This window comes from Rutilus rutilus (genome assembly GCF_951802725.1).
Source record: "Rutilus rutilus genome assembly, chromosome: 2".
Lineage (NCBI taxonomy): Eukaryota > Metazoa > Chordata > Actinopteri > Cypriniformes > Leuciscidae > Rutilus > Rutilus rutilus.
The window spans coordinates 43002377-43029613 of NC_140210.1; the positions used below are offsets into that span (position 1 = coordinate 43002377).

The window sequence follows — 27237 nt, forward strand, 5'->3', positions numbered from 1 at the left end:
TAAGAACAGACCTCTTCTTTTCCTCCCAATCACGCCCCTTCAGGTGTCACTGTCACTGCCCACATGGCAGCACTTTCCAGCACCCCTCCCAGAGACTCCAAGAGGGCCGGGTACTCTGCACTGCAGTTCGGCCCATAGGCGCACACGAAAGTGAGAGACCTATCCCCGACCCGACATTTCAATTTCCTTTGAAATAACAGATAAATCTAGTGTAGGTGTCCTAAGAGCTGAGAAGTTTAGGTTGGTCTGCATTATTGTTATATTTAAAAGGCATAAAAATCACACTGAAAGAAATACACAAAGCAACTGACTTTTAAAAACATTTCTTCAGATATATTTGCAATTCAAAAATGTCAGATATTGCACTACAATTATGCACACACATCAATGCACTCTCCATTTCATTAGGCAGAAAACCTTAATTAGTAAAAGGCCAGATATCTGACGCTTGTGACCGCAAAGCTCGTGTGTAATTTTCTTTTCTTTGATGACTCCACGGCTCTGTCTATATCTGAATTTCTGACTCTCATCTACAGCTTTTTATTAGGTCTTTCCACTCGCTCCCAAGCTCAGATTTGAGATTGAATCCTCAACCTCAGGATTGTCTTCCTCTTCATCGTCATCATCTTCCTCCTCCTCTTCATCATCATCATCATCGTCATAGTCATCATCGTCTTCATTATCCTCCTCGTCTCGGTATCCCCCTCCAGATTCCAAGTTTTTCCAGTAGGAGCTGTATCCAGACGCACCATAATCGTCTTCATCTGCGCCAGTCTGACGGCCAAATTTATGGGTTCGGGCTGCAAGAACATCAAACAAAATCATCCAGTTAATAGCAGAGACTTAACTAGGCGCTATATTAGAGTAATATTTTTCATATTTAACTAATATATTTTATATATATATATATATATGTGGGTCATAGTAGCTCATAGTAATCATTTTAATAGCTTTATTTTGATCAACCTTCATCCTTCCCTCGCACTTTGTAACATCTTTCCCTCACGGGTCAAGCCCTAAAATTATACTTAATTTTATTTATTTTTAGTCCAGAAAGCTTATTTTATTTCATTTTGATAATATTTTTTCTATTTTTTAAATGCAATATTTTTTTTTTTTTTTTTTATTTACCTTTAAATTACAAGATTTGATCAATAAATAAAGAGTCATTTAAGCATATTCCTCACATTCTTTTAACTTAAATTCAAAATAACACAATTTCATGCATAACCCTTTTAAAGGTACAATATGCAAGAATTTTTTGCCGCTAGAGGGCGCTACATTCCAAACAACAACAACGCCGTAGCTTGATGACGATGTGAAGGAGCGTGGAATGATGGGAACTGTCGTTAAGGTTAAGTTTTATTTTTATAATGACATGCTTTTTGTGGCGAGGGGGGCGTGGTTCAGCGCGGTCTGTAATGGGAGAGAGAAAAGACGAGCAAGTAGGTCAAGTGCAAATGACGAACACCTGTGTCTTATTGCAGTGATCCGCGTGGAGAGACCGCTTATAAGCCGCGCGCTGGAACGAGAGAGAGACTGGAGAGAAAATTGGATGCAGAGAAAGAAAACCGGTGGATCCGAGCTCTCATTTTTGAACTCTTTTGTGCCGTCGCGGTTGCCACGGTGAATGCGCGTTGTGCACAACTTTTGTTTGTTTTGTTTTATTTTAATAAAGTACGAGTCCCAGTCACGCCGACCCCTGTCTTCTTCCTTCCTGACTCTTGAACCTCATCACACTTTTATTTCATTAAAATGAATTAACCGCAAGAAAAGTAAGGTTTAATACTACATTGGTTATCATAGATGTTACTGTATGTCGAATTCATTGTTGTGATAACGCGGCGCAGTTTTACGTGTTCTAAACAACTGTTGTAAAAGTACATTCGAACATACCCACATCATTTGCCAAAATACTGATTAATCTTTATGTATAACACATGCTATGTTTATTTACATGGCCATAAACACCAGACGTGATAAACAATGTCAATAAACTAAACACAAATCTAAAGCAATAATACTTCCCTTACATAAACAGAACTATTACCGAATGCTACATTTGGAAAATATCAAATTAAGCATGATTTGTCGACAGAACCAGCTGCAATCGGTAAAGAATAATTGTGTTCCATAACGACTGCAAGAAGCAAGCTAACGTTTGTTGCTTGATAGATGCTACAACTACAACTTCCGCATTTGTCCAGGACTCCACGCAGTACGAGCGGAAACCGAGGGTAACGCGGATATGACGCAATTGACTGGCGACTCCCAGCTCCCCCCTGCTCTAACGCCCCGTTTCCTTGGTTAAAAATCGCAATTTTCTCACGATTTAAAAATAGTTGGAAACATTTGGAATATTGTAAGTAATCAACTTAACAAAATATATAACACTGGCCTTGAGATAATGGGATATTTTAATGCAAAATTCTTACATATTGTACCTTTAAGTCAGCTCAAAAAATCTTACATTGGGTGTCTATGCCGACCTCTTGTGGAAACATAATAATATAACATGATATTTCATGACTCTTGCCACTAGATGGCCTTATAGCTCTATATGGAGCTGTTCCGCTGGGTCCTAAAGTCAGACCCATTCAGTATGCATTCAGATGTACACACGTAGACATTTTCTGGTAAAGTTTTAGCATTTTTAGTTTGAATTGAGCATTTTTAGGTTTTTCTATGTGTACTAAAGCATTCCATTCATTCCTAAGGGGGTCAAAATTGGATTTGTTACTTTTTTTAATATTAAACCACAAAACTCGCATCCATTACATTTTTTGTGTGTGTATTCGTGGTTCAAGTGCGACCTAGGGTTTTGGACCCCTCTGATGCACACTCAATTAAAAAAAAAAGATTTGGGTCAAAATGACCCGAGGGAAGGATGAGTACGTAACCCCACACTATACTAAATAACATGTCTCAATTTGGATGTCTCAAAATACAGTTAAAACAAAACCGACTATAACAGTAGATGGTAGACGGCACTCACTGGACATGCTGAGATCTTTGGTCTCCTGAGTCTCATGTCCACACTTTGGGCACGGAGGTGCCTTGCCTTTCTCCTGCTTGAACACTTTGCTTCGAGCGTGATCGTCACAGAAACAAGCCTAGAACGACAGGATTTCAATTGTAGTTTGTCCAAACAAAATATGCATAGAAGCAAATCGGACAGATGAAAACCCTAACCTTGCATCGGAGACAAGAGTGCTGTCCGAGACGATTACAGGATAAACCTGAAATTGGGGCAAATATCATTAAAAGGTTACAAAAAGTCAGTCTGAAGAATTCAAATATTCATCAAACCACTGGAAACGAGACGTACATTTATAAGTCTCTGCTTCCAAGACCTGGCAGCTCGCCTGGTGTTCAAACTGATCATCCTCGCACAGGAAGTTGTCGCAAAAAGAGCAGCGGAAAATGCGGCCACCTGTACGTCACACAAGCGAACAGGCTTTTATTGGTTTCTCCGACAACATTAAAGTGCTTTACAGTACGGTAACCGTCTGTACCGTACTGGACATGAACGCTTGCTCTTTACCGTGTTCCCAAACGCTGCGGTCACATTCAATGCAGTCTGCGTCACACAGAGGACAGGAGCAGGCGTGGGTGCTCAAGCACTTCTTTCCATGGCATACCCAGGCCTCGCAGAAATCACAGATGGCTCCCTGATGGAAACAAAAACAATCAAAGACTCGTCTGTGGTCACTGAAAACAGTCCTGATGAGAGCATGTTTATAATTGAAACAGCTTACAATGATTCAAATCATCACAGAAGAACTGGATAAGCTTGGCACTTCATATGGAAGACGATGTGTCAAAATGACCCCAGCCATGTCCTTGACCACCCACGACAGTCACCTTTGACCTCGGGTATCCTCCAGCAAGGCCGGCCCGTGGAATAGGCAAATGCTTGGGTCGCCACTCAACCGTAGGGGCGCCTTATTTTACTTATACTATTAATTCGAAATATTACCAATTAAAACAAAAAACTCCACAATAACTTAGTAAGTCCTGATTGTGACGGATGGCAGGATTTACATGACACATCATAAATTAGCATTATTGTCTGCCATTGATACAGTGGCAAAAAGAAGAAGAGAAGAGGAAAAAAGGGGGTAAAGACGATTGTAATGAATGAACAGTTTATTAAAAGTAGTAAGATACTATAATGTTTGCTAATTAATGGCAGTTATATTACCTTAAACTTTATGCAAACAGCTGTTCTGAGTCCTCCAGAGGACAGTGTGATTTTGTCCGTTTTTTAGACGCATGTACTATCACTTTTATATTAATGTTTTTACTATACAGTTGGGCAGTTTTGGCTGAAATTAGTAAAGATATTTATATACCGGTTTATTTAAAATAGCATATATTTATAATATATTTATTTAAAATATCTCTATCTATCTATATGTATAAAATATCATGAACAAAATGACGGGGTGAAATGGGCTGTGATGCAAGGGGCACCACGTAAAATCTTGCTTAGGGCAGCAAAAATTGGGGATGAATACGTCCTATGACCGATGTTGCATATGTTTACCTATGACCCGTTTTGAAGATTTAGACGGCATTTTGTGTTCCCAAGAGTCTTTTTTGAACTCTGATTGGGTGTGTACAGCACATGCAGGGTGTGAGCAAGTGAGAAAAATAAGTTTCTAATGATGAATTTAAGGAAAAATTTAACAGACCATAATCATAAGGGTGAATCACTATACCCGCACACACACTTCAAAAGGTTGAGTGAAAAAAAAAACGTTCTGGTATTTTACATGATTAAAAGTGAAATTATAATATATAATTATACTACAGGCTGTTGAATGCTTGATTCTGATTGGTTGCCTAATGTTCTAAGGTGTGCAATTATTTTCAGGCAAGTCTTGACCACATTACATGTCATATCACTTCGGCAAATGATTTCAGTTATTTCGAAGCTCTTTACAGCCTACAGAACCAAAACCCACAACGACACTGACCGAGCAAATAAGTATAGTAAACAGTAGGATAAAAATGACAAATTATTTCCATGTTTTTTACCACAAAATTACGTATTATGCATTTTTTAGTTAATATGGAAAAGCACATCTCTTTCTCACGCTCTCCCTCCCACTCAAACACACACACTACCGTGTGTTTCCCTGAAAATAATTGCACACCTTAGAACATACAGCCTGTAGTATAATTATTTATAATCATTTCACTTATAATCATTTAAAGCTGCAGTCGGCAAGTCTGGCAGATTGAGTGGACTTAGCCAAAATTTTGAATGTTTACAACTCTCATGCCCCTCCCCCACTACCAACGAGCACCCGCCCATCGTCAGTGCGTGTGTACCTGATTTTCTGTGAACGCGTCCGTCTCTTCAGCATCGATCAACACCATGGACTCGGAGGTAGGCTGCCCTGGCTAATCTATCCATAGATAGCAATAACCGAGGAATTGGAAGCTTGTTAGTAGATTTTCTCTCCGCCATCACGCTTCGTACAATCTTCAGGCGAACTTCAGGCGTGTCGTGTGCATGTGATATTGTAACGTGCGCGTCTGCGCGAGGGAGAGGGAATCTGACCTGTGATTGACAGTCAGATCTCACACCCCCCTGCGCTGATTGGACCCGATGAGCCGGAGCAGTGGATTTTTGCAAAACAAATAACACGCTCCAGGTGGAGTTAGAAGCTCGGGGTTTTTCTAAAACCACCTTATTTATGTTGTTCTGTCGGATTATAGTGTCAATTTCACTGAATTTGATCAAAAAAAAAATTGCCGACGGCAGCTTTAAAAGAACAGATCGTCTTTTCACTCCACCCTTTGAAATGTGTGTGTTTATATACTATAGTGATTCACCCTTATGATTGTGGTCTGTTAAAATTTTATCATTAGAAATGTCTTTTTCCTCACTTGCTCATAGAGACGAGGGAGAGACCACAAAAGGCCCCTGAGCAGGAATGCGGTAGGAGGGTTGGGTGTCAGAGTTCAAATAAAAGACTCTGGGAACACAAATATGCCGTCTAAATATTCAAAACAGATAAAAGGTTAACATATGCAGTCCACGTATACATGGGTCACACAACATATTCATCCCCCAAGAGAACTGTGATCTCTGTTTGAAACAATCATATCATTATTCTCAATTTATCCAGAATCGTGCAGCTCTAGTCCTGATCCTCAGGAATTAATGTTCTCAGTTATTCAGTGAGCCCAAAAAGTATTTGGAAAATAGAAGTAGGGTTAATGACTAATAGGTATAATAAATAATTTCACTGTAATAGACAACAAAATAATAATAATAATAATAAAATATGCCGTTTTTTTCTCAGAACTAACCATTTGTGCACTAACTTCTAGTAACTGGTAAAAAGTGTGGATTGTAAAAGAAACTGTGGGTGCGTCTCAATCAGCTCCCTAGGCCGTGCGTCAGTATATCGTGTACGCAAACTGGCAAAGACAGTGATGTAGGTCCCTAACTCACTACACGCTGGGACCACACTGATTATCATGATACATACTTTGTTACATATACCTGCAACATTTTAGCCGTAAATTAATTAGATCTAGTTTAGTCATGAAAATCAAGAGGGTGCAGGCTGATCTTTTACATGCAATCTGCAAGCAATCACATCACTGTTTGTTGTAAGCTAGTCGTGCTGCACGCTAACAGAGTTCCTCTGAACCCCTCCACCTCCCCAGCTCCACCTGCTACTGGATTTATGTATGTATATTTATACAGCAGCAGCATATCTTACGTGCTCACAGCAGTGTGTCTGTGTATCTATTAGCAGTAGCAAGTCCATACTTGCAATAATCAACAGCAGCAGCGTAGCAGATCTAGTTCGCCTAGATACATTAACATTGCCATACTCAATAACATGTTAAAACTATTCAGAGTTGTCATGATTGAAATAAATGTTAGCTAGATTATGTTCAATACCTGTCTAGAGATGTATGTTTATGATCGAATATAATTAAATAACGGTTTGTTTTTTAAAAACATCTATCGTGTGTTCGTTACGTGTGTGTGCTTTAAGGGAACGGTTCCATTAAGGGAACGGTTACTTCTGTGGCGTATTTTGGTCGTGTTTTCTTTCCCCCTTTCTTTCATTCTCGGCTGTCTGTATTCTTAGGTCTCACGATTGTGAGTCATCATGAGTCAACGTGACAACATTCCCCCAAGGAACCAATCCAAACTCACCTTTCAAAGACAGACTAGCCTCCTCGATTGTTACTAGCCTCCTCGATTGTTACTAGCCTCATCGATTGTTACTAGCTACTAGCCTCCTCGATGCTTTCTAGCTACTAGCCTCCTCGATGGTTACTAGCTACTAGCCTCCTCGATGGTTACTAGCTACTAGCCTCCTCGATGGTTACTAGCTACTAGCCTCCTCGATGGCTACTAGCCTCCTCGATGGTTACTAGCTACTAGCCTCCTCGATGGTTTCTAGCTACTAGCCTCCTCGATGGTTTCTAGCTACTAGCCTCCTCGATGGTTACTAGCTACTAGCCTCCTCGATGGTTACTAGCTACTAGCCTCCTCGATGGTTACTAGCTACTAGCCTCCTCGATTGTTACTAGCTACTAGCCTCCTTGATGGTTACTAGCTACTAGCCTCCTCGATTGTTACTAGCCTCCTTGATTGTTACTAGCCTCCTCGATTGTTACTAGCTACTAGCCTCCTCGATGGTTTCTAGCTACTAGCCTCCTCGATGGTTACTAGCTACTAGCCTCCTCGATGGTTACTAGCTACTAGCCTCCTCGATGGTTACTACCTACTAGCCTCCTCGATGGTTACTAGCCTCCTCGATTGTTACTAGCTACTAGCCTCCTCTATGGTTTCTAGCTACTAGCCTCCTCGATGGTTACTAGCTACTAGCCTCCTCGATGGTTACTAGCTACTAGCCTCCTCGATGGTTACTAGCTACTAGCCTCCTCGATGGTTACTAGCTACTAGCCTCCTCGATGGTTACTAGCTACTAGCCTCCTCGATGGTTACTAGCTACTAGCCTCCTCAATGGTTACTAGCTACTAGCCTCCTCAATGGTTACTAGCCTCCTCGATTGTTACTAGCTACTAGCCTCCTCGATGGTTACTAGCTACTAGCCTCCTCAATGGTTTCTAGCTACTAGCCTCCTCGATGGTTACTAGCTACTAGCCTCCTCGATGGTTACTAGCTACTAGCCTCCTCGATTGTTACTAGCCTCCTTGATTGTTACTAGCCTCCTCGATTGTTACTAGCTACTAGCCTCCTCGATGGTTTCTAGCTACTAGCCTCCTCGATGGTTACTAGCTACTAGCCTCCTCGATGGTTACTAGCTACTAGCCTCCTCGATGGTTACTAGCTACTAGCCTCCTCGATGGTTACTAGCTACTAGCCTCCTTGATTGTTACTAGCCTCCTCGATTGTTACTAGCTACTAGCCTCCTCGATGGTTTCTAGCTACTAGCCTCCTCGATGGTTACTAGCTACTAGCCTCCTCGATGGTTACTAGCTACTAGCCTCCTCGATGGTTACTAGCTACTAGCCTCCTCGATGGTTACTAGCTACTAGCCTCCTCAATGGTTACTAGCTACTAGCCTCCTCAATGGTTACTAGCCTCCTCGATTGTTACTAGCTACTAGCCTCGATTGTTACTAGCCTCCTCGATTGTTACTAGCTACTAGCCTCCTCGATTGTTACTAGCCTCCTCGATTGTTACTAGCCTCCTCGATTGTCGATTGTTACTAGCTACTAGCCTCCTCGATTGTTACTAGCCTCCTCGATTGTTACTAGCTACTAGCCTCCTCGATGGTTTCTAGCTACTAGCCTCCTCGATTGTTTCTAGCCTCCTCGATTGTTACTATCCTCCTCGATTGTTACTAGCTACTAGCCTCCTCGATTGTTTCTTGCTACTAGCCTCCTCGATTGTTTCTAGCTACTAGCCTCCTCGATGGTTACTAGCTACTAGCCTCCTCGATTGTTTCTAGCCTCCTCGATTGTTACTAGCCTCCTCGATGGTTACTAGCTACTAGCCTCCTCGATGGTTTCTTGCTACTAGCCTCCTCGATGGTTTCTAGCTACTAGCCTCCTCGATGGTTACTAGCTACTAGCCTCCTCGATTGTTTCTAGCCTCCTCGATGGTTACTAGCTACTAGCCTCGATTGTTACTAGCTTCCTCGATTGTTACTAGCTTCCTCGATTGTTTCTAGCCTCCTCGATTGTTTCTAGCCTCCTCGATTGTTTCTAGCCTCCTCGATTGTTTCTAGCCTCCTCGATTGTTTCTAGCCTCCTCGATTGTTTCTAGCCTCCTCGATTGTTTCTAGCCTCCTCGATGGTTACTAGCTACTAGCCTCGATTGTTACTAGCTTCCTCGATTGTTACTAGCTTCCTCGATTGTTTCTAGCCTCCTCGATTGTTTCTAGCCTCCTCGATTGTTTCTAGCCTCCTCGATTGTTTCTAGCCTCCTCGATTGTTTCTAGCCTCCTCGATTGTTTCTAGCCTCCTCGATTGTTTCTAGCCTCCTCGATTGTTTCTAGCCTCCTCGATTGTTACTAGCCTCCTCGATTGTTTGTTTATTTTTAGTGAAACTGATTTTGTATATTGTTTGATTCATTTGTGACGTGACTCGGCTGTTCTTTTTGAAATATCTTAGTTAGTATGCCACGTGACCAACACAATGCAACACATTAGAGCTTGAGTTTATTTATACACATCAGGTAAGGAGTGGATGCTACCCCACATATTTATGTTTGTTAGTTACTGTAGTTTAGCTGGCAATCCGTTGCCGAAGACTTGTTTATTTTCGTGTTTTATTTCATTGTTAGTTTAGTGCATTACATGGTGCTGTTGATTTCTTTACTTTAGCATCAATCATGGTCCCACTCTTCTGTGTTTTTGTTTTATTACTTGTACATATTCTCTAAATATTTATTTCTTTATTCACTATTGCTTTGTAAAACCAATTGGGTGTATTATCTTTACTCCTTGACCAATTAAAAGCATTTATCCATATCGGTCTCTACCTGATTCATCTCACCACACAAGCTATCAGTAACTGAACCCGTTTCTTTTATTTAGTTATTTTTCTTAATTTATCTAACTTTAAAACTAATGTTACATACCCTATTACCCTTATGCATCTTAAATAGGGAGACGTACAATGATTGGGGGCTCGTCGTTTGTTACTGTTTGTTCAATAATTGTGTTGTTTTGAGCTTGGCAGAGACTCAGTGTGGATGGCAGAGATTAACTAGTGGAGTATATCTTTCCTTTTTGTGAGGCATGTCAGTTCAAATTGTGATAATAGTAAGTTTGCAAAACCTGACAAACACAAATCTTATGTTTCATTATAAATGAATAAACATTCCCCCCCAAAATTTTACAGAAATCAATTTAAATCACATAGAAATGTGCCCTTTTCATGCATAACACCTGGAGAACGCTATTGGTTAGCGTTCCCATGCATCTCCGTGACGGTTGCTTGGATTTCTGCTGTAATGCATGTAAAGTGTGAAATCTGTGAGGATGATTAAGGTGATGTTCACACTTACCACCATGCCCATTCCAGTGCTGTGAACGCCAGGATGTTTTATGACACAGTCTGAAGACTTCATACATTTCGTTTTGCCTTTAAATAAAGAAACATACAATAGAAATTTTAATTTCTTAATTTCATAAAGTGCTGCTTCTTTTTTGTGTAACGCACTATTTGTGATTTATCTCAAGCTGTAACAAACTGATAGCCACAGTTAAAATATTTTTGAAGGATATCCACCCTTTTTAGGAAACTCTTTTATTATCATTTCATTTCACATTTCCCCTGACATTTAATTTATAGTGTTGATGCTTTTGTGTCTTTTTTTTTTGTTGCCGTGGGTTAGGGGTTGCCGTAAGCGTGAGAAAAGCAGCCATGCCAGGCTGCAGATTTAATTAAATTCTTGTCATTTATCTTAAATAAATAGTATCTTTTCCTGTTCTTTTACTTTCTTTCCTCACCATGTTTGAGAAAAACACTGGAAAACAGAGCAACGTTTGCCAGGAAAATGAGGGTCACTTATCATAAGAATGGAGGAAGTTTATCTCACCACACTGTGCACACGTGGGAAGTTTCTGCACTGAAGAACAGAAATAGCAGAAGGCTCGGTTCTTTTGACGCCTGGCAAACAGAAAAGAATGTTATGTAGGGTTTATCAGTTTATATGGTTTACATGTGAAAGGTAAAGCAGAAATCACAAATAAGTCACATTACCTTTGACACTTATCACACTCCTAAAAAGACAAACGAGAAAAAAGTTAGGTCAGTGCATTAATGTACCAACTGAAAAAGTAACTTGCAGCAAAATTGACATGTTGAAAACAGCCTCATAACTGGTAAAAAAATGCCAAAATATTCATGTAGGTTACATCCGAGTTTTGATAGAAATTCCCAAAGGACCCTAATGTAATTTACTGATAGTATAGAGCTCTGGGTCATAAAAAATATTTGCCTAAAAAATCTTAAGCTTTAGATTATCAATGGTTTCTGAGAACAGATTTATTCTCACATGTTTACTATGCACAATATAATTTCTATTCATTTTCCACTGAATTATGTGATCTCAAAGAGCATTTATTCAATCTCGATCTGTCAATCATATTCCAGGATCATAACTGCTGCCCTTCCAGATGCCAAATAGACATATATGGTTACGACAATATATGCTCTGTATGTTTTTTAATGCGGCTCAGGGTATTTCTATAACAATAAAGGATGTTTACATGAGAAATGCTAAGCAGGTGTAGTGAATTCAGTCCATTATAAAACACTGCAAATATTGCATGTCTGCCCATTAGGTAGGGTGGGACTTGAATTTGTCGATGGGGAATTGATTGGATGGCTGTGGTTTGCTATTTGTGGATCTTATGTGAGTGACAGGTTTATACGCCCTCACGGCACAAGTACTGTCAATTTGTATTTCATGGTGACTTTAATTTATGCCAATTTAAATTAAATAAAAAAAATAACATTATAACAGTATTCTTACCAAGATACATATTTTTTTAAATACAACATTAATGATAATTTGAATGGGAGGGTGTGCTTGATAATGATGTTAATAATAAGGATTTTAAATATGCTAAATGTCACTTTCTATTGGAAAACACACAAAGTTAAATGTAAATGTTTCACGTAAAAAAAAAAAAGAGAGAGAGAGAGAAATGGAATTATTTGAAAGCTTTTTAAAATTCTGTAATCTGTCAATGCAGTTTGAGATCATGATGACTCTCACCATGGATCCATTACATGGGTGTTTGGCCACATCAATCGCCTCTCTATTGGCCCGACTCTGTTTCTCTCGCTCCTTTCGGCTCTCGGCCTTCTTACGGGCTCCAGTCTTCTTCTTAGGCATCTTTCACCTCCAATATCAACGGAAGAATGCAAATATGACACATTAACTCGAAACCAGATGAAACATATTGCGATAACCTGTTGACTCCGCGCTGCTGATTTCCACTGAACTTACATGAGGGACCTGACACCTCATTCAATATCTTAACATCTCAACCATTATTCAAACATTTTAGCTAAACAGTCACTTTCATATTTTTATTTACAGTTCAACGTAAATGCCATCCATTCTGTCGTATGAAAAACTTACCGGGATAAAGGTTTAATCACGTTGAAACCAGGCAGATGATCACAGCTGATTCCGGTGCGTGTGTAACAGTAAATCGTCCGGCAGGAAACTTAAGTATGCGCTGTTATCAGTTCCACAAACATTTACCAATAGGTGTCTTTTGCGCGGCGCGAGTTGTTTAGAATGTAATCTAATATAGTTATATCCTATTAAAATATGTATGTATATTACCCCATATTTTCTATTTATTTTGAATTACAGGAGATGCAGTCCCGCTCCATCACAGAGGAGGGCAACGAGTCTATTCTGCGCTGTCCGTAACGGAGCGGTTGCCAGATACTCTACCAAATCGCTTCTGGATTATTCCAAAGTTTGAAACATTGCCTCTGTTAAATACATGAATCATGATGATAACTATTAAAATAAGACAAGAGTCCAATATTGCATATATTTTATATATATATATAAAAGTAGTATATCTAAAAACAAATAAAATCTAACTTCTAAATCTGCTAAGACTTTGCGTTATTTTTTAATATCCGATTATTTTCTAATATTTATATATTATAATATTTTACATTATTTCATACTATTGCACCTGTTGTTTTTATATAATATGTTATTTAATTAATAAAATGCAAAGAAACAGTATTTGATTGACCAGCAATTTCTATCTTGAGTTCAACCTTTGTGTTCTGTTGCATTAATATTCAACAATATTATCTGCATGCATTGACACCATTATATGAGAACTGAACTGAGCTGGACGATGACCACTGTTTTCTCCAGAGAGGGTGTATAGATAAATATTTTATCTATTCAGAAATTAACCATCACTGAATTTACTTAAGATGGACTATGACACTATTTTCTTCTAGATCTGCTGTACAGCAGAAACAAACTTTGTTGCATTATTTCCCTGTTATCACTGTAAAGCTGCTTTGAAACAATCTGTATGGTAAAAAGCGCAATATAAATAGGTGACTTGATTTGACTTGTGTTGATTCCGGACAGTTTTTTTTTTTTTTTTTTTTTTTTATGTATTATTGTTGTTGTTATATTAAATTACAATATAACACGCTTTGAGATCTCTATTGCTTAATATTGAATTATATCTTGCGTTATTCTCCAACCACTGCATGATTTCTCTGCAGTGTAGGTTTAGTAATAATATCTGGCAACCTCGATGGTCCGTCACCACAGGCGCAAATGCTGCTGGGTGAATCAATCTACATGATGGTGGACTGCATCTATAAGCCACTTTTAAAGGACGACGGAGTTGGACAGAGAGATGTTTCGATCTGACGGCCCTCTATTTGTGTTGTGAGGTTGCCAAATGATGCCGCACTCAAGAATCATCATATACTGAAAAAGAAGTGGGATAAAGACGTTCCCCAGCTTGAAAACGGTTTGTTTGGGATCATTTCTGAAAACATGGCAATGTCCCTAAACCAAGCCTGTCGGAGTCTTGCCCTGTCTACGTGGCTGCTGTCCTTTTGCTTTGTGCATTTGCTGTGTCTGGACTTCACAGTGGCAGAGAAAGAGGAATGGTACACTGCTTTCGTCAACATCACTTATCTGGACCCAGTGACATCTCAAATGAAGACAGACAAGAGTGAATGTGGCAGATATGGGGAGCACTCTCCTAAAAGAGATGCCAGGGGTTTTGTGTTCATGCCATCTCATTTGCAGGACAGACAGGCATGTGACAGTAACACTAAATTCCCCCTTCCCCATCCCAACATCCCATGGATAGCACTGATATCCAGAGGAAACTGTACCTACAAGGAGAAGATCAGACATGCTGCCACTCTCAATGCATCTGCTGTGGTCATTTTCAATGTGGGCTTCAGCAACTCTAATGACACCATTACTATGCCACATCACGGTAAGACGACACAACTCTCTTTTCTTCTGCATTTGCTCTCCAATGGAATTTTGCCCATTAACTTATGCTAAAAGTACAAGTTGTGCACTGTATCCCAAGTTTACGAGGCCACTTTCATTGATAAAGATCAACTTTATGTCCCACTTAAAGGGTTAGTTCACCCAAAAATAAAAATCCTCTCATTAATTACTCACCCTCATGTCATTCCATACCCCGTAAGACTTTCGTTCATCTTCAGAACGCAAATGAAGATCTTTTTGATGAAATCTGAGAGATTTCTGTCCCTCCATTGACAGTCTACGCAACTACCATTTGACGCTTCAAAAAGTTCATAAAGAGATCGTAAAACTAATCCATATGAATTGAAGGGTTTAGTCCAAATTTTCTGAAGAGACTTGATCACTTTATATGATAAACAGATTAAATTTAGGCTTTTGTCCACATATAAATATTGATCAGCAAACATAAACAGAAGCTCAAACGTGCTGCGTAACACGAGAATGAATCTCATTGGTTCTCGCACGTCAAGCGAACATTCTTGAGCTTCAGTTTACCATAACTGATGGGCCTTAAAGCTCTTGCCTGATCATAACCCTTCTTTTTCCATTGATATTACTCTGACCTTTTCTCTTTTGTAATGTCTCTCAGCCATCTCTCTTTCTACAGTCTTTCTTCAAATCTTGCTCACTCTCTTCTCCCCCCTCGTGAGTGGATATGCCCCCTACTGCTGATTTGTTCATTCTCTCCTCTCATTGGACACGCCCCCTACTGCCGATTGGCTCACTCTCTCCTTCCCCATCATGAGTGGACATGCCCCTTACTGCTGATTGGCTCACTCTCTCCTTCCCCATCATGAGTGGACACGCCCCTTACTGCTGATTGGCTCACTCTCTCCTTCCCCATCATGAGTGGACATGCCCCTTACTGCTGATTGGCTCACTCTCTCCTTCCCCATCATGAGTGGACACGCCCCTTACTGCCGATTGGCTCACTCTCTCCTTCCCCATCATGAGTGGACATGCCCCTTACTGCTGATTGGCTCACTCTCTCCTTCCCCATCATGAGTGGACACGCCCCTTACTGCTGATTGGCTACAAGTGTGTTGTGCTGCTCAGTCCGATCCACTTTTGTCAGTGTCATGCAGAGCAACAGTGTTCAGACAGAATATTTTGCATATGACGGTTAATGCAGATATATGCCTTTTTTATGTTACAGGGATAGTTCACCCAAAAATGTCATCCTTAGAAACAATATTTGCAAAAGGGAAGTCCTTCCAAATTCGAAAAGAGCTGATACTAATAGTTACAGAAACCCTCTTTTCTCTCTTTCCAGTCTATAAAATGTTTATTTTCAAAGTCGTGCAACATTTTTTACTTCATAACTTCATAATTCATAATTCTTCATCATTCTATTTTTGGAGTAATGAAAATTAGCAACATTGTGGAAATCATCTGAGAAACTCTTTTGCCCATGAGCATTACAAGTACATCAGGGATCAACAGATCTGGATACTTCAGCTTAGGCTTGAGATGTTAATGTTACGCATACTTGAACAACAGCCTAAACACACATCATCTGGCTGTTACAGTTCAGTCCAGCTGCCCTGATTTTAAGGAAGAAATGACAAACAGCTGCAAACAGGACGTTATGAGTCCAGAGAGATTTGAATGCTGAGCTTAGCTGAGATGTGTGAAGTCTTCAGTTTCATATGATAAATGTTAGGTGATGCTACACATGTCCTGCAGACTTTAACAGAATGGTACAGAAGACATGCATTGAAAAACTGCCCCTCTTGAAACAAGCAAAACACACTGAAATATAGTTTAAATGCAAAAATATCCAACCACTAAAAACATTACAATGGATCTTAAAGACAGAATTGCCCAAGTTAAAAAAAGCATTATATATATATATATATATATATATATATATATATATATAGACAGATAGATAGATAGATATAGATATATATATATATAGAGAGAGATATAGATATATAGATATAAGGGCCTGGGCCCGGTTTCCCAAAGCGTTCTTATCTCTAAGTAGTTCTTAACCTATTCCTTAACCTCTCTCTTAACCTTATGGGACGGTTCCCGAAACGTTCGTACGCTAAGTATATCTTTTGTAAGTCACACTTTCGTAAGGTTGGTCTGGACCACTCTTAGCTTTACCTTATCACTGTTGCAGGTCTATATGAATATAATTCTGAAGTTTTAATACACCCAGACAGTATTAAATTAGGCTAATTCAAGTGTTTTCATGCAAAGAATAAAATTGTCATTACACTGATTGTTGTTAGATTTTTAATTAATTTAATTTTTAATTTTTAATTTAATTAAAACGCTCTTTTAAAGGCATAGGCTACTGTCAGTTAAGTCCTATTCGGACGCTAATATTGTTTCTCATGGGCTCGTCCGGTATTTTAAACATTTACAGGGGTAAGTCGGTGATTTTAGTGCCGTCCGAATCCATAATATCAGTGTTTTTCTCACCCAACCCGCGTAAAAATCCCTGGCCAAATTAGTACCTTCTGTTTTTTGACAAACAGGTTGTGTGGTAATTTAATTGCCGTCTGAATCCACATCTCTGAGTTTACAAGAGATTCAAAATTCACGGTTTAAATCCTTTTTGATCACTGCCGAGCACCGTACGCAAGATGTAAACTTTTATTATTGAAATGCTGGAATTATTTACAAGAACAATATTTCATCGCAGCTCCACCTCAGCGAACAAAAATGGGAAAGAGAAGAAGGCACGTAAATTTTTGAAAAGGTTATTGTGGCAGCAATATATGTTACAATTTTAAAATATGTAGGCTAGGCTATTATAGGCTATTATAGTTTGGATTATTTTTTATAATATCCAATAATCATAATAAATTGCAATTTCAACTATTTCTGAAGTGCTTCATTTATAAAGATCACCGCTTTCTCACATAAACAGCCCCTGCACGAGAGAATAATTGATTGTCGAGCCATCGATATCAAACAATTCAGCACCATCGCCACTGACAGCGCCGGGTAACGTCGCACGTAAGAAGGTATATCTTAAGCAGCTTCCTAAGGTATGGTTCGGGGAACACACTTAGGAACATAAACACCTTTGGTAAGATATATCTTTCGAGCTCTCTTAGCGCACTAAGAGTGAGCGTTATCGGGAAACCGGGCCCTGAAGATATATATATATAGAGAGAGAGAGAGAGAGAGAGAGAGATGTGTGTATATATAGATAGACAATTTAATGCATGTATTCATGTATTCAAATTCATGCTATTCATGCTATAATTAGTTTTTTTTTCTTTCTTAATTTTATAATTTTTTGCGCTGATATGAATCCTGTATATTGGATGGATAGACAGACAGATGGATGGATGGATGGATGGACGGACGGACAGACAGATGGATGGATAGAGGGATGGATGGATGGACTGACAGATGGATGGATGGATGGATAGATTGACAGACAGATAGATGGATGGAAAGATGGAGGGTTGGATGGATGGATGGATAGATGGAGGGTTGGATGGATAGACTGATAGACGGACGGACGGATGGATGGATGGATGGATGGATGGACTGACAGATAGATGGATGGATGGATGGATAGACTGACTGATAGATGGAGGGATGGATGGATGGATGGATGGATGGATGGACTGACAGATAGATGGATGGATGGATGGATGGATGGATAGACTGATAGACAGACGGATGGATGGATGGATGGATGGATGGATGGATGGATGGATGGATGGACTGACAGATAGATGGATGGATGGATGGATGGATAGACTGACAGATAGATGGAGGGAGGGATGGATGGATGGATGGAAAGACTGACAGACAGATAGATGGATGGAGGGTTGGATAGATGGATAGACTGACAGAAATATTCTACTGATAAAGTATGTTTACAAGCTGCTTCATTTAAAGCTTCTATATATGAATGCCTGACAGATTCTGCGTACCACCTTTCCTTCTAAAAGTGTAGATGTGACATTTAATGATGAGGATTGTGTTTGACAGTGCAGTGTTGGTGTGTTTGTGCGACGTGAAGTATGTCGTCTCTGTGCCTCTAGCACTTCTTTTGAGTGAATCATTTGAGATTTGAACCCCACATCATTCCTTCAGGTACGGGCGACGTGGTGGCGATCATGATCCCCGAGCCCAAAGGTCGCGAGATCGTGGCCCTGTTGGAGAAGAACATAACGGTGGCCATGCACATCAGCATCGGCACGAGGAACCTGCAGAAGTACGTGAGCCGCACCTCCGTGGTGTTCGTCTCCATCTCCTTCATCGTCCTGATGATCATCTCTCTCGCATGGCTGGTCTTCTACTACATCCAGAGGTTCCGCTACGCCAACGCTCGAGACCGCAACCAGGTGCTCTAAGCCACGCCAACAACACTACGTTTACTTTACACCTCAAATCTTAAAATGAGACTTTTCAGTATAGCACGATTCATGTCTTTTGCAGAGGCGATTGGGTGACGCTGCAAAAAAGGCCTTAAGCAAGTTACAAGTACGGACCATCAGGAAGGGGGACAAGGTTTGGTTTGTTTGACTTAGTATTTGAGTACTGTGAAACGTTTCAAGCACTTCATTCAATGCAATAATGCGATAATTATAATGCAAAAACTCATTGTCCTTCCAAGTTGGTCTTTTCTTACAAAAAACGTAATTTATCAATATGATCAAAGAACTTATTAAACACTACACAAACTTTTTTTTAGTTTAATGTTTTTGAAATAAGTCTCTTCTGCTCACCAAGCAGTAAAAACAGTAATATCGTGAAATATTATTTCAATTTAAAATAGCTGTTATCTATGTGAATATATAGTAAAGTGTAATTTATTCCCGTGATCAAAGCTGAATTTTCAGCATCATTACTCCAGTCTTCAGTGTCACATGATCCTTCAGAAATCACTCTAATATGAGGATTCGATGCTCAAGAAACATTTCTGATTATTATCAGTTGTGCTGATAAAAATTTTTGTAGAAACAAATTTTTTCGAGATTCTTTGATGAATAGAAAGTCCAAAAGAACAGCATTTATTTGAAATTTAAATTGTTTGTAACATTATAAATGCCTATACTGTCACTTTTGATCAATTTAATGCGTCTTTGCTGAATAAAAGTATTTAAAAAAATCATACTGACCTCAAATTTTTTAACACTGGTATAAAACGTATTATGATTCTAAATTCTTTCGTATTGTTCTGATTCTAAATTCGTATTGCAAGAATCACGTTTGAAGAGAAAACGACAAAAGCTTATATAAAATAAAAAGACATTTCATTATATCTTTTTATGGAGTATCTTTGATCTGTTGTCTGCATCCTGTCCTTTTAACACCCATCTGTGATTCATTCTCATTAGACGTGCTTTATGACTATATGTTCCCGTCTGCTGCTTTTCTAATGGAGATTTCAGGGAAGTGTACACATGTAGTCGCCCACGTGTGGTTACTCACTACATTTATCGTCCCCGTTTCTAGGAAACCGAGTCGGACTTTGACAACTGCGCAGTGTGTATCGAAGACTACAAACCTAATGACGTCGTCAGGATTCTGCCGTGTCGGTAAGATTTCAGGCAAACATCATAGTATGAAATTATGAATTCTGATTCTCAGAGAAATAAAATGCTTAAAACTATGCATAATGCATTGTTGGTATAGGTAGCGTTAGTTGGCCGTATTAAAGTTCAACCAAAAACTATTTAACTAAAGCCATCATCTTTTAATCTGTGCAACTTTAAGTGGTTTTCCCCAATAGTGCAGCATGTGATATGAACATTACCGTGCCAAAGCATTGCTTACAATGTGTCTACGGTGGACAGAAATAGATAACTTTTAGAGCTGTCTGTGGTAATAATTAACGTGCCTTTTGCATAAGTTTGTTACCTTATGTTAGTTTTCACACAACAGTGTAAGCATGCAACTGTTTTGCTAAAATAGCCAGTGCAAAGACAAATTTAAAACCGTTTCAACGCATTAAAGAGGACTTATTATGCCCTTTTACAAAGTCTTTATTTAGTTTTTAAGGTCTACTAGAATGTTTCCATGCTTGAATGTTTAAAAAAAAACAGTTTTTCACATATTCTCCATTGTTGCAGCCCCTCTCTTCCCAGTCTGTCAGTAACGCTCTGTTTAGTTCCCATCTCTATGAAGCCCCTCCTTCTGAAAAGCACAATGTGCTCTGATTGGTCGGCTGGAACAGTGTGATGTGATTAGTCGACTCTAACAAACCCCACCCGTTTATTTAGCATGCCTTGAGTGGGAATTATTTAAATGAGGAATATTGTGACATGTTTGTTCCCGAAAGGAAACTCATGACTACAATGGAGGCGTTTCAGGGAGTTCAGAAACAGTGACACTGATATAGAGAATAACTCCCGTCAGAGTGACTTTGTAACTTTTCAGACCTTTTTCATGCTCAAACATCAGAAAGATAGTGTGTGATAAAAAAAAAAAAAAAGAAGCATAATAGGTCCTCTTTCAAATGTGTTTGAAAAGTGTTAAACATGTTTTTCGGGTCTTTTTGAGTAAGTAACTGTGCTGTTATTGTCAGTCATGTCTTCCATAAGAGCTGTGTGGACCCTTGGCTGCAGGACCACAGAACCTGTCCCATGTGCAAAATGAACATCCTTAAAGCCCTGGGCATCCCGGTAAGAGTAGAAGCTTGCCATGGCCTTTACATATGACCTTGTGTTTTGCTCGAAATAAGCTGTAATTTTCCATTCAAACAGCCCAATACAGACTGTTCCGATGACATGCCTCCTGATTATGAGATGTCCATCAGCGGGCCGCCCACCAATCCTGTGACGGGGGCGAGTGAGGTCTCCGTGGGCGAGAGCTCGGTGGTCCTGGACCCAGCGCTCAGACCAACAGGCCTGTCGCACATTTACCACGAGATGGACTCCTTCCCGTTCCCGCCGGCCGGAGAGAGCCACCACATCGCCAGCAGTGAGTATGTGGATGAACCAACGGGCATGTGTCTTACATTACCTGAACTGTAATATTGACATAAACACGATTATTCATGAATATTATATTTGAGTAATTATAAATGAATTCTAGCCTCTGAATAAATTTCGTGACATACACTACCATTCAAAAGTAATACAAATAATAGTTATATTGTGAAATATTATTACAATTTAAAATAAGTTTTCTATTGTGATTATATGGTAAAATGTAATTTATTCCTGTGATCAAAGCTGAATTTTCAGCATCATTACTTCATGATCCTTCAGAAATCTTTCTAATATGAGGATTCGATGCTCAAGAAACATGATTATTATCAATGTTGAAAACGGTTTTGCTGCTGCATATTTTTTCAGGATTTTTTTAGGAATAAACAGTTCAAACGAACATCAATCTTTATAACATTAAAAATGTCTTTAATGTCAATTTTGATCAATTTAATGCAACCTTGCTGAATAAAAGTGTGAATTTCTTTCAAAAAGTTTACTGTACCCAAACTTTTGAAAGGCAGTGCCGCCTAAATATTCATAATTCACAGTTCCCACGGTCAAAGAAAACATATTAGGACATTTTAAAATGGTGATTTCCAGGGCTGGGAAATTTCTAAATGTTTTTTTTATACTGAATGAATTTAGAATTGCTATTTTGTCAATGGAATCTGTATAAAATTATTTTAAAAAATCCTTAAACCTGGACAATTTATAGAAGATCATTATTCAAAAGAAGTGGGAATATAGACCTTAGTTCTTATTTTATTTGTTTTAGTTGAAATGAAACTCAAATGAGGGTCTATCAAAATGGGAAAATGTCCTAAAAAATAAATGTTTAAAAGGAATTTTAATTCCACATTGACCTACACGATCTGGATTTGATTATTTTAGTCTGTTCCAGTGGTCTTCTGTGTGATCTACTTTCAGCTCTCTTATATTTAGGTCATTTTTTTTTGGTACCTTTTGGCAAATAAAAGCACAGCCTGTCCTGGTTCTCCATCGCAGCTCTAGTCAGATTAATAGACTAGATTAGTTTCTGCTCACAAGCACTGCAAATACGTCCATCAAGCTTCAAAAAGGACAAAAAACACCATGATGTGGAATCTTCCAAGCCATTAGTCCTCCGCCGAAGCTCTGAAATCTTATTCACATTTTTATTCAGATTCAAAAATGACGCCTCACACTATTAAGTTGGCGCCAAAACGGCATTGGTAATGTTCTTTGTTGTTTCAGGTGAGCACCAGCCCTCCATGAGCAATGATTCAGACACCTCACTCATCATGCCAGTGGAGCTCGTCCCGTCCGAGGTAGAGCTTCAGTCCGATCCAGAGCAGGACGATGTGAAGTCCTGAAGGTTACTGAAGCCTCTTGGTGCCATAAAGGGAGCAGGAATGCAGCGGGACAGTAAAAGAGCACGAGAAATAGCAGCACAGGTGTGCAACCTCCTTTTTTTGACCTCATTGACACCACTATAAAACAGCTTGCTTGTCCTCTTCCTCTTGGCTTTGTCAACCTCACGGCGTCTACTGTCCGGAGCTTGACTAGAAAAGCCACATGGTCCTAAGAGGGATGTTTTCGCTTTTACTTTTGGGAAATTTTGACTGTTTCAACTTCCCTATGGGATCACTGCCAATACAAACATGCATCAAGGAATGTGGTCTACATTTGCTTTGAGTGTCTAAAGCGATTAGCATGTGCTCTAACCGGTGTCATCTCACAGATGCTATTTGTGAATCACCAGTGCTTATCGTACTTGCATTGTGACGTGTCAAATCACACCACAACGACATGATCGTCCCTATGAAGTAGAACCCAGTTTATGACTATGGTTTATGATAGAGGCAGGGCTTGTATATCATAATACCAGAAAAGCATAGTTAAAGCACATTCTTTCAACTCATTTTGTCTTGACAAAGTATTGTCATCTATTCCAATAGAGTCTCAGGCCACATGCACACTGCTGAATTAAGTGTCACTCCGGTTTGGAGTGCTTAAAGGGATAGTTCACCCAAAAATGAAAAATTACCCCATGATTTACTCGCCCTCAAGCCATCCTAGGTGTATATGACTACCTTATTTCAGTCGGACACAATCAGAGTTATATTTAAAAAAATATCCTGGCTCTTCCAAGCTTTATAATGGGAGCGAATGGGGGGCGAGATTTTGAAGCCCCAAAAAGTGCATCCATCCATCATAAAAGTAATCCATACGTCTCCAGGGGTTATTAAAGGCCTTCTGAAGCGAAGCCATGCGTTTGTGTAAGAAAAATATCCATATTTAAAATGTTATTGGTTATAATAACTAGCTTCCTGAAGACGGCCAAACGTAACAAAAATGCCCCCAAAAACCAAGATATGGTGCAAAAAAAAAGTCTCCGTATAAGTTCTTGTTTTTAATATTCATAAGCAATATCGCACAAGCAAAAGTGCTGTTTTCCCGAATATCAGCACGTTTGCAAATGTGATATTGATTTTATACGATTCTATGAACAAGAAGTTAAAGGAACACTCCACCGTTTTTTGAAATAGGGCTTATTCACCTTCTTTCCTACATTTAGATAGGTGGGCAAATGCATTTTTGTCTCAGTGCATGCATTGTTTTAGTTTGACAGGGTCGGCCCTAGCTTAGCTTAGCATAATGAATGGAATCCTTTGTTGCCAGCTAGCATGTCATGAGTAAAAGTAATATATAAAATAAAAAAAACCCACCTAATTATTTCTTGTGGCCTGCGTATTCACAACAAGTACAAATAGTAATGCAGATTAACACTAGGCGATTTCCTATGCAGATATTGACTTGGGACTATATTAGGGGGAAGCACAGGCGAAGCACTGCTACTTGGGTGCAGAGATATCACACCCAAGTAGCAGTGCTTCGCCTGTGCTTCCCCCTAATATAGTCCTTAATATATGTCAATATCTGCCTAGGAAATCGCCTAGTGTTAATCTGCATCACTATTTGTACTCGTTGTGAATACGCAGGCCACAAGAAATAATTAGGTTGTTTTTTTTGTTTTTTTTATATCACTTTTACTCAGGACATGCTAGCTGGCAACAAAGGATTCCATTCATTATGCTAAGCTAAGCTAGCGCTGGCCCTGTCAAACTAAAACAATGCATGCACTGAGACAAAAATGCATTTGCCCACCTATCTAAATGTAGGAAAGAAGGTGAATAAGCCCTATTTCAAAAAACGGTGGAGTGTTCCTTTAATATGCTATTAGGTGACTTACATTTTAGACACATTAATGTCTGTTTTTCTTCTATTTTGCCAATGAAAACAGTTCCAAACACTAGAGCCATTGCGCGTCACAGAGCAACACAGTTTCAGTTTGGTTACTGAATGAATCCTCGCTTTTGAACGAATCGTTCTAATGAATGACTCGACGACTCGCTCGCTGTGTCCGAAATCGAATGCTTCCCTACTAAATAGCATGTGAAAAACAACACGCCAAAAGAGTAGTATGTCCGAATACATAGTATCCGAAAAACAGTATGCGAAAAGTCCCCGGATGACCTACTACTTCCGGTGAGATTCTGAAGTGAGCATTCGACGGACACTTTCTATCCCATGAGGCCACAGGTGAGGGTTTCTGAATGGAGGTGAAGCGAAGCCTGTTTCATGGGGAAAAGGGTGAAACGTAGCAAAGCAATTCACTCGCAATTACACGCAGTTGTCACTCCCTAACCAGTGCAGTGTGCTATATTTCATTTTTCTCTGCCGTTAACGTCTTCAAGAGGCTTTTTATTTTTAAAAAGTTAGCCCCAGTTAAAGGGAAGTGTGTAAGTTCTGCTACACCAGACCGAATTGCGATCTGACGGCCGAATTGGGCCGAACAGTTCAACCAGCGGCGTGAGCTACGCGTTTGTCCAAAAAAACTTGTTCTTTGTCATTATTTTTGTTATTTTGTTTGGTTGTTGCAGAAATTGCACATGTAAATTGCACATGTAAGCCAGCAGGAAAAGCACTTTGCTCAGATTTCAGCTGCTCACGACACTTTCGCAGAAGGATAGTAAACGACCTGTTTTAAATGACCGTTTCTTTCTATCATTCACAGTAGGAAAGTGAAAGACTATTGAATGGTTATTTTGATATCAAAGGGTTTATTTTTCTAAAAGAAAAAGGAAAAAAGAAAAAAAAAAAGGACACGTACAGTACATGAAGATAAACATTCACTGTAAAAAATGTCTAACCTAGTGGTCACATCTAAATATTTTCCATTGGCCCAAGTGAAATTCTGTAAATTATAAAATTAAATGTACAGAATTTCACTTGGGCCGATTGAAAAATGTATATGTCACTAGAAAATTTTGAGTTGGGGAGGTTAGAAATGTTTTACAGTGTTGTCGAAACACCCCTTCTAAATATTTATGTTTTATTATTATAATTATTATCGTTTCACTAAATAGTTTTCCCTTTATATACAGTATATCAATATTGTGAACATGTAGCCTGTTAATGTTGAATACAGACTGGCTGTTTACAGTGTATCAGCCAACTTAAAATATTTCTTTCTGTTCTTTATTTATATTATTTTTATTTGAATTATTAAAGCAATTGCATTAATGATATGTAAATTAATTATTATTAACTTGTAGGTATATGTAGCCGTTTTGTTCTGGTGTTTAAATATTTTTCTCAATGAGAGAGACTTTGTCTCAAATGTCCTCCCCCAGTTAAACGCCCTCGTACCCAGAATGCACTACTGCAGTCAGATGGGCTGATGAATGTTCAGCACACTAAACCAAAGCTTCAGCGTATATGTTTCTTATGTTAGGATAGGTGGATTATGGCGTGTATTCACATCTGTCCTGCACTATTGTAATGAATGATCATCATGATGGATGTAAATGTGCGCAGACGGACTGAACTGGGATCAGTCGTAGAGCTGTGGAGAAAAGCACTGGGGTCTGTGATCCTGATATTCATATATATATTTAGTAATATTTAACGTAAAGGCTTGTGCAGTGTTATGTGCATCTGTCGGCCAAAAAGCACATGAGATTTCCCTGAGATCTGCAGATTTATTTTATTGTAACTTTAGTCTGGCATGAATAAACTGTTGTTTAGAGGAATTTTATAAGATTCGATGATTACCCACCCATGATAGTGTGTTTTCTTTCAATGATATCTGTGGTTGATATCTGTCTCGGAGTCCATTAAAGCAGTCATATCATGTATTTTGTTATTTATTTTTCCTCCTTAGGGAATTAATTTACAATATTTGTGTCCTGTGCCTTTAAGACTATGTAAATGGCCTCTTCACACATGAAAGCCTGCATTTGGACACATTACTGAAACAGCTGGTGCTGAAATCTTGTTCAAAATCAAGTTGATCAAGGAAAATGATATTGCTTATATGACCCCTTTATAGGAACTAATCTACATGTCTGTGTGTTGTTGTAGACAGAGTTGACTGCTGTTTATTAATAAATAAATCAGACCTGAAAGCTTTGGTGTAAAGACTGATTTATCAAGCTCATGTATAGAATTCTTCTTGTAAAATGATTCAGTGCTATCCAGGTACAGTTAGCATTTGGTTGATAACCTTCCCTAATTTATCAACACAATTGCACTGGATTTCTTTCTTGGTTTGCTATGAATGTTTTTGCAGTAAAATTACGTGCTTTTTATCCCCCCAGTACAACAAAATTATGATTGTGATATTACGTTATTACGTTATAATACATCATTGCATGTCCATGATTTTGAGGGTCAATACATTTCATTGGGAAATATTTTATCTATTCTATAGAAAACAATGTAGAATAAGTTTGAATACT

General features: G+C 39.0%; 2 protein-coding genes across 3 annotated transcripts; one reads left to right on the forward strand and one right to left on the reverse strand.

Annotated features, from left to right (window-relative positions):
- Positions 1 to 307: 307 nt before the first annotated feature.
- Positions 308 to 12909, reverse strand: znf330 (zinc finger protein 330). The gene is made up of 10 exons (XM_084402883.1): positions 12612 to 12909; positions 12243 to 12369; positions 11222 to 11241; positions 11058 to 11128; positions 10524 to 10600; positions 3545 to 3671; positions 3329 to 3433; positions 3193 to 3239; positions 2996 to 3113; positions 308 to 800 (listed from the first exon to the last, which is right to left on the reverse strand). Exons 2-10 carry the CDS (start codon positions 12360 to 12362, stop codon positions 544 to 546), a joined length of 942 nt encoding a protein of 313 aa, XP_084259009.1. The 5' UTR covers positions 12363 to 12369; positions 12612 to 12909; the 3' UTR covers positions 308 to 543.
- An 877-nt stretch (positions 12910 to 13786) lies between these two features.
- rnf150a (ring finger protein 150a) lies at positions 13787 to 23815 on the forward strand. Of its 2 annotated transcripts, none has more exons than XM_084402884.1 (7): positions 13787 to 14478; positions 18612 to 18862; positions 18957 to 19028; positions 19977 to 20059; positions 21049 to 21145; positions 21227 to 21443; positions 22688 to 23815. In XM_084402884.1, exons 1-7 carry the CDS (start codon positions 14025 to 14027, stop codon positions 22804 to 22806), a joined length of 1293 nt encoding a protein of 430 aa, XP_084259010.1. In that variant the 5' UTR covers positions 13787 to 14024; the 3' UTR covers positions 22807 to 23815. The 2 variants fall into 2 exon arrangements, with proteins under 2 accessions (XP_084259010.1, XP_084259011.1); XM_084402885.1 differs by having other exon boundaries at positions 13817 to 14478; positions 21227 to 21447; positions 22688 to 23781.
- Positions 23816 to 27237: the final 3422 nt, after the last annotated feature.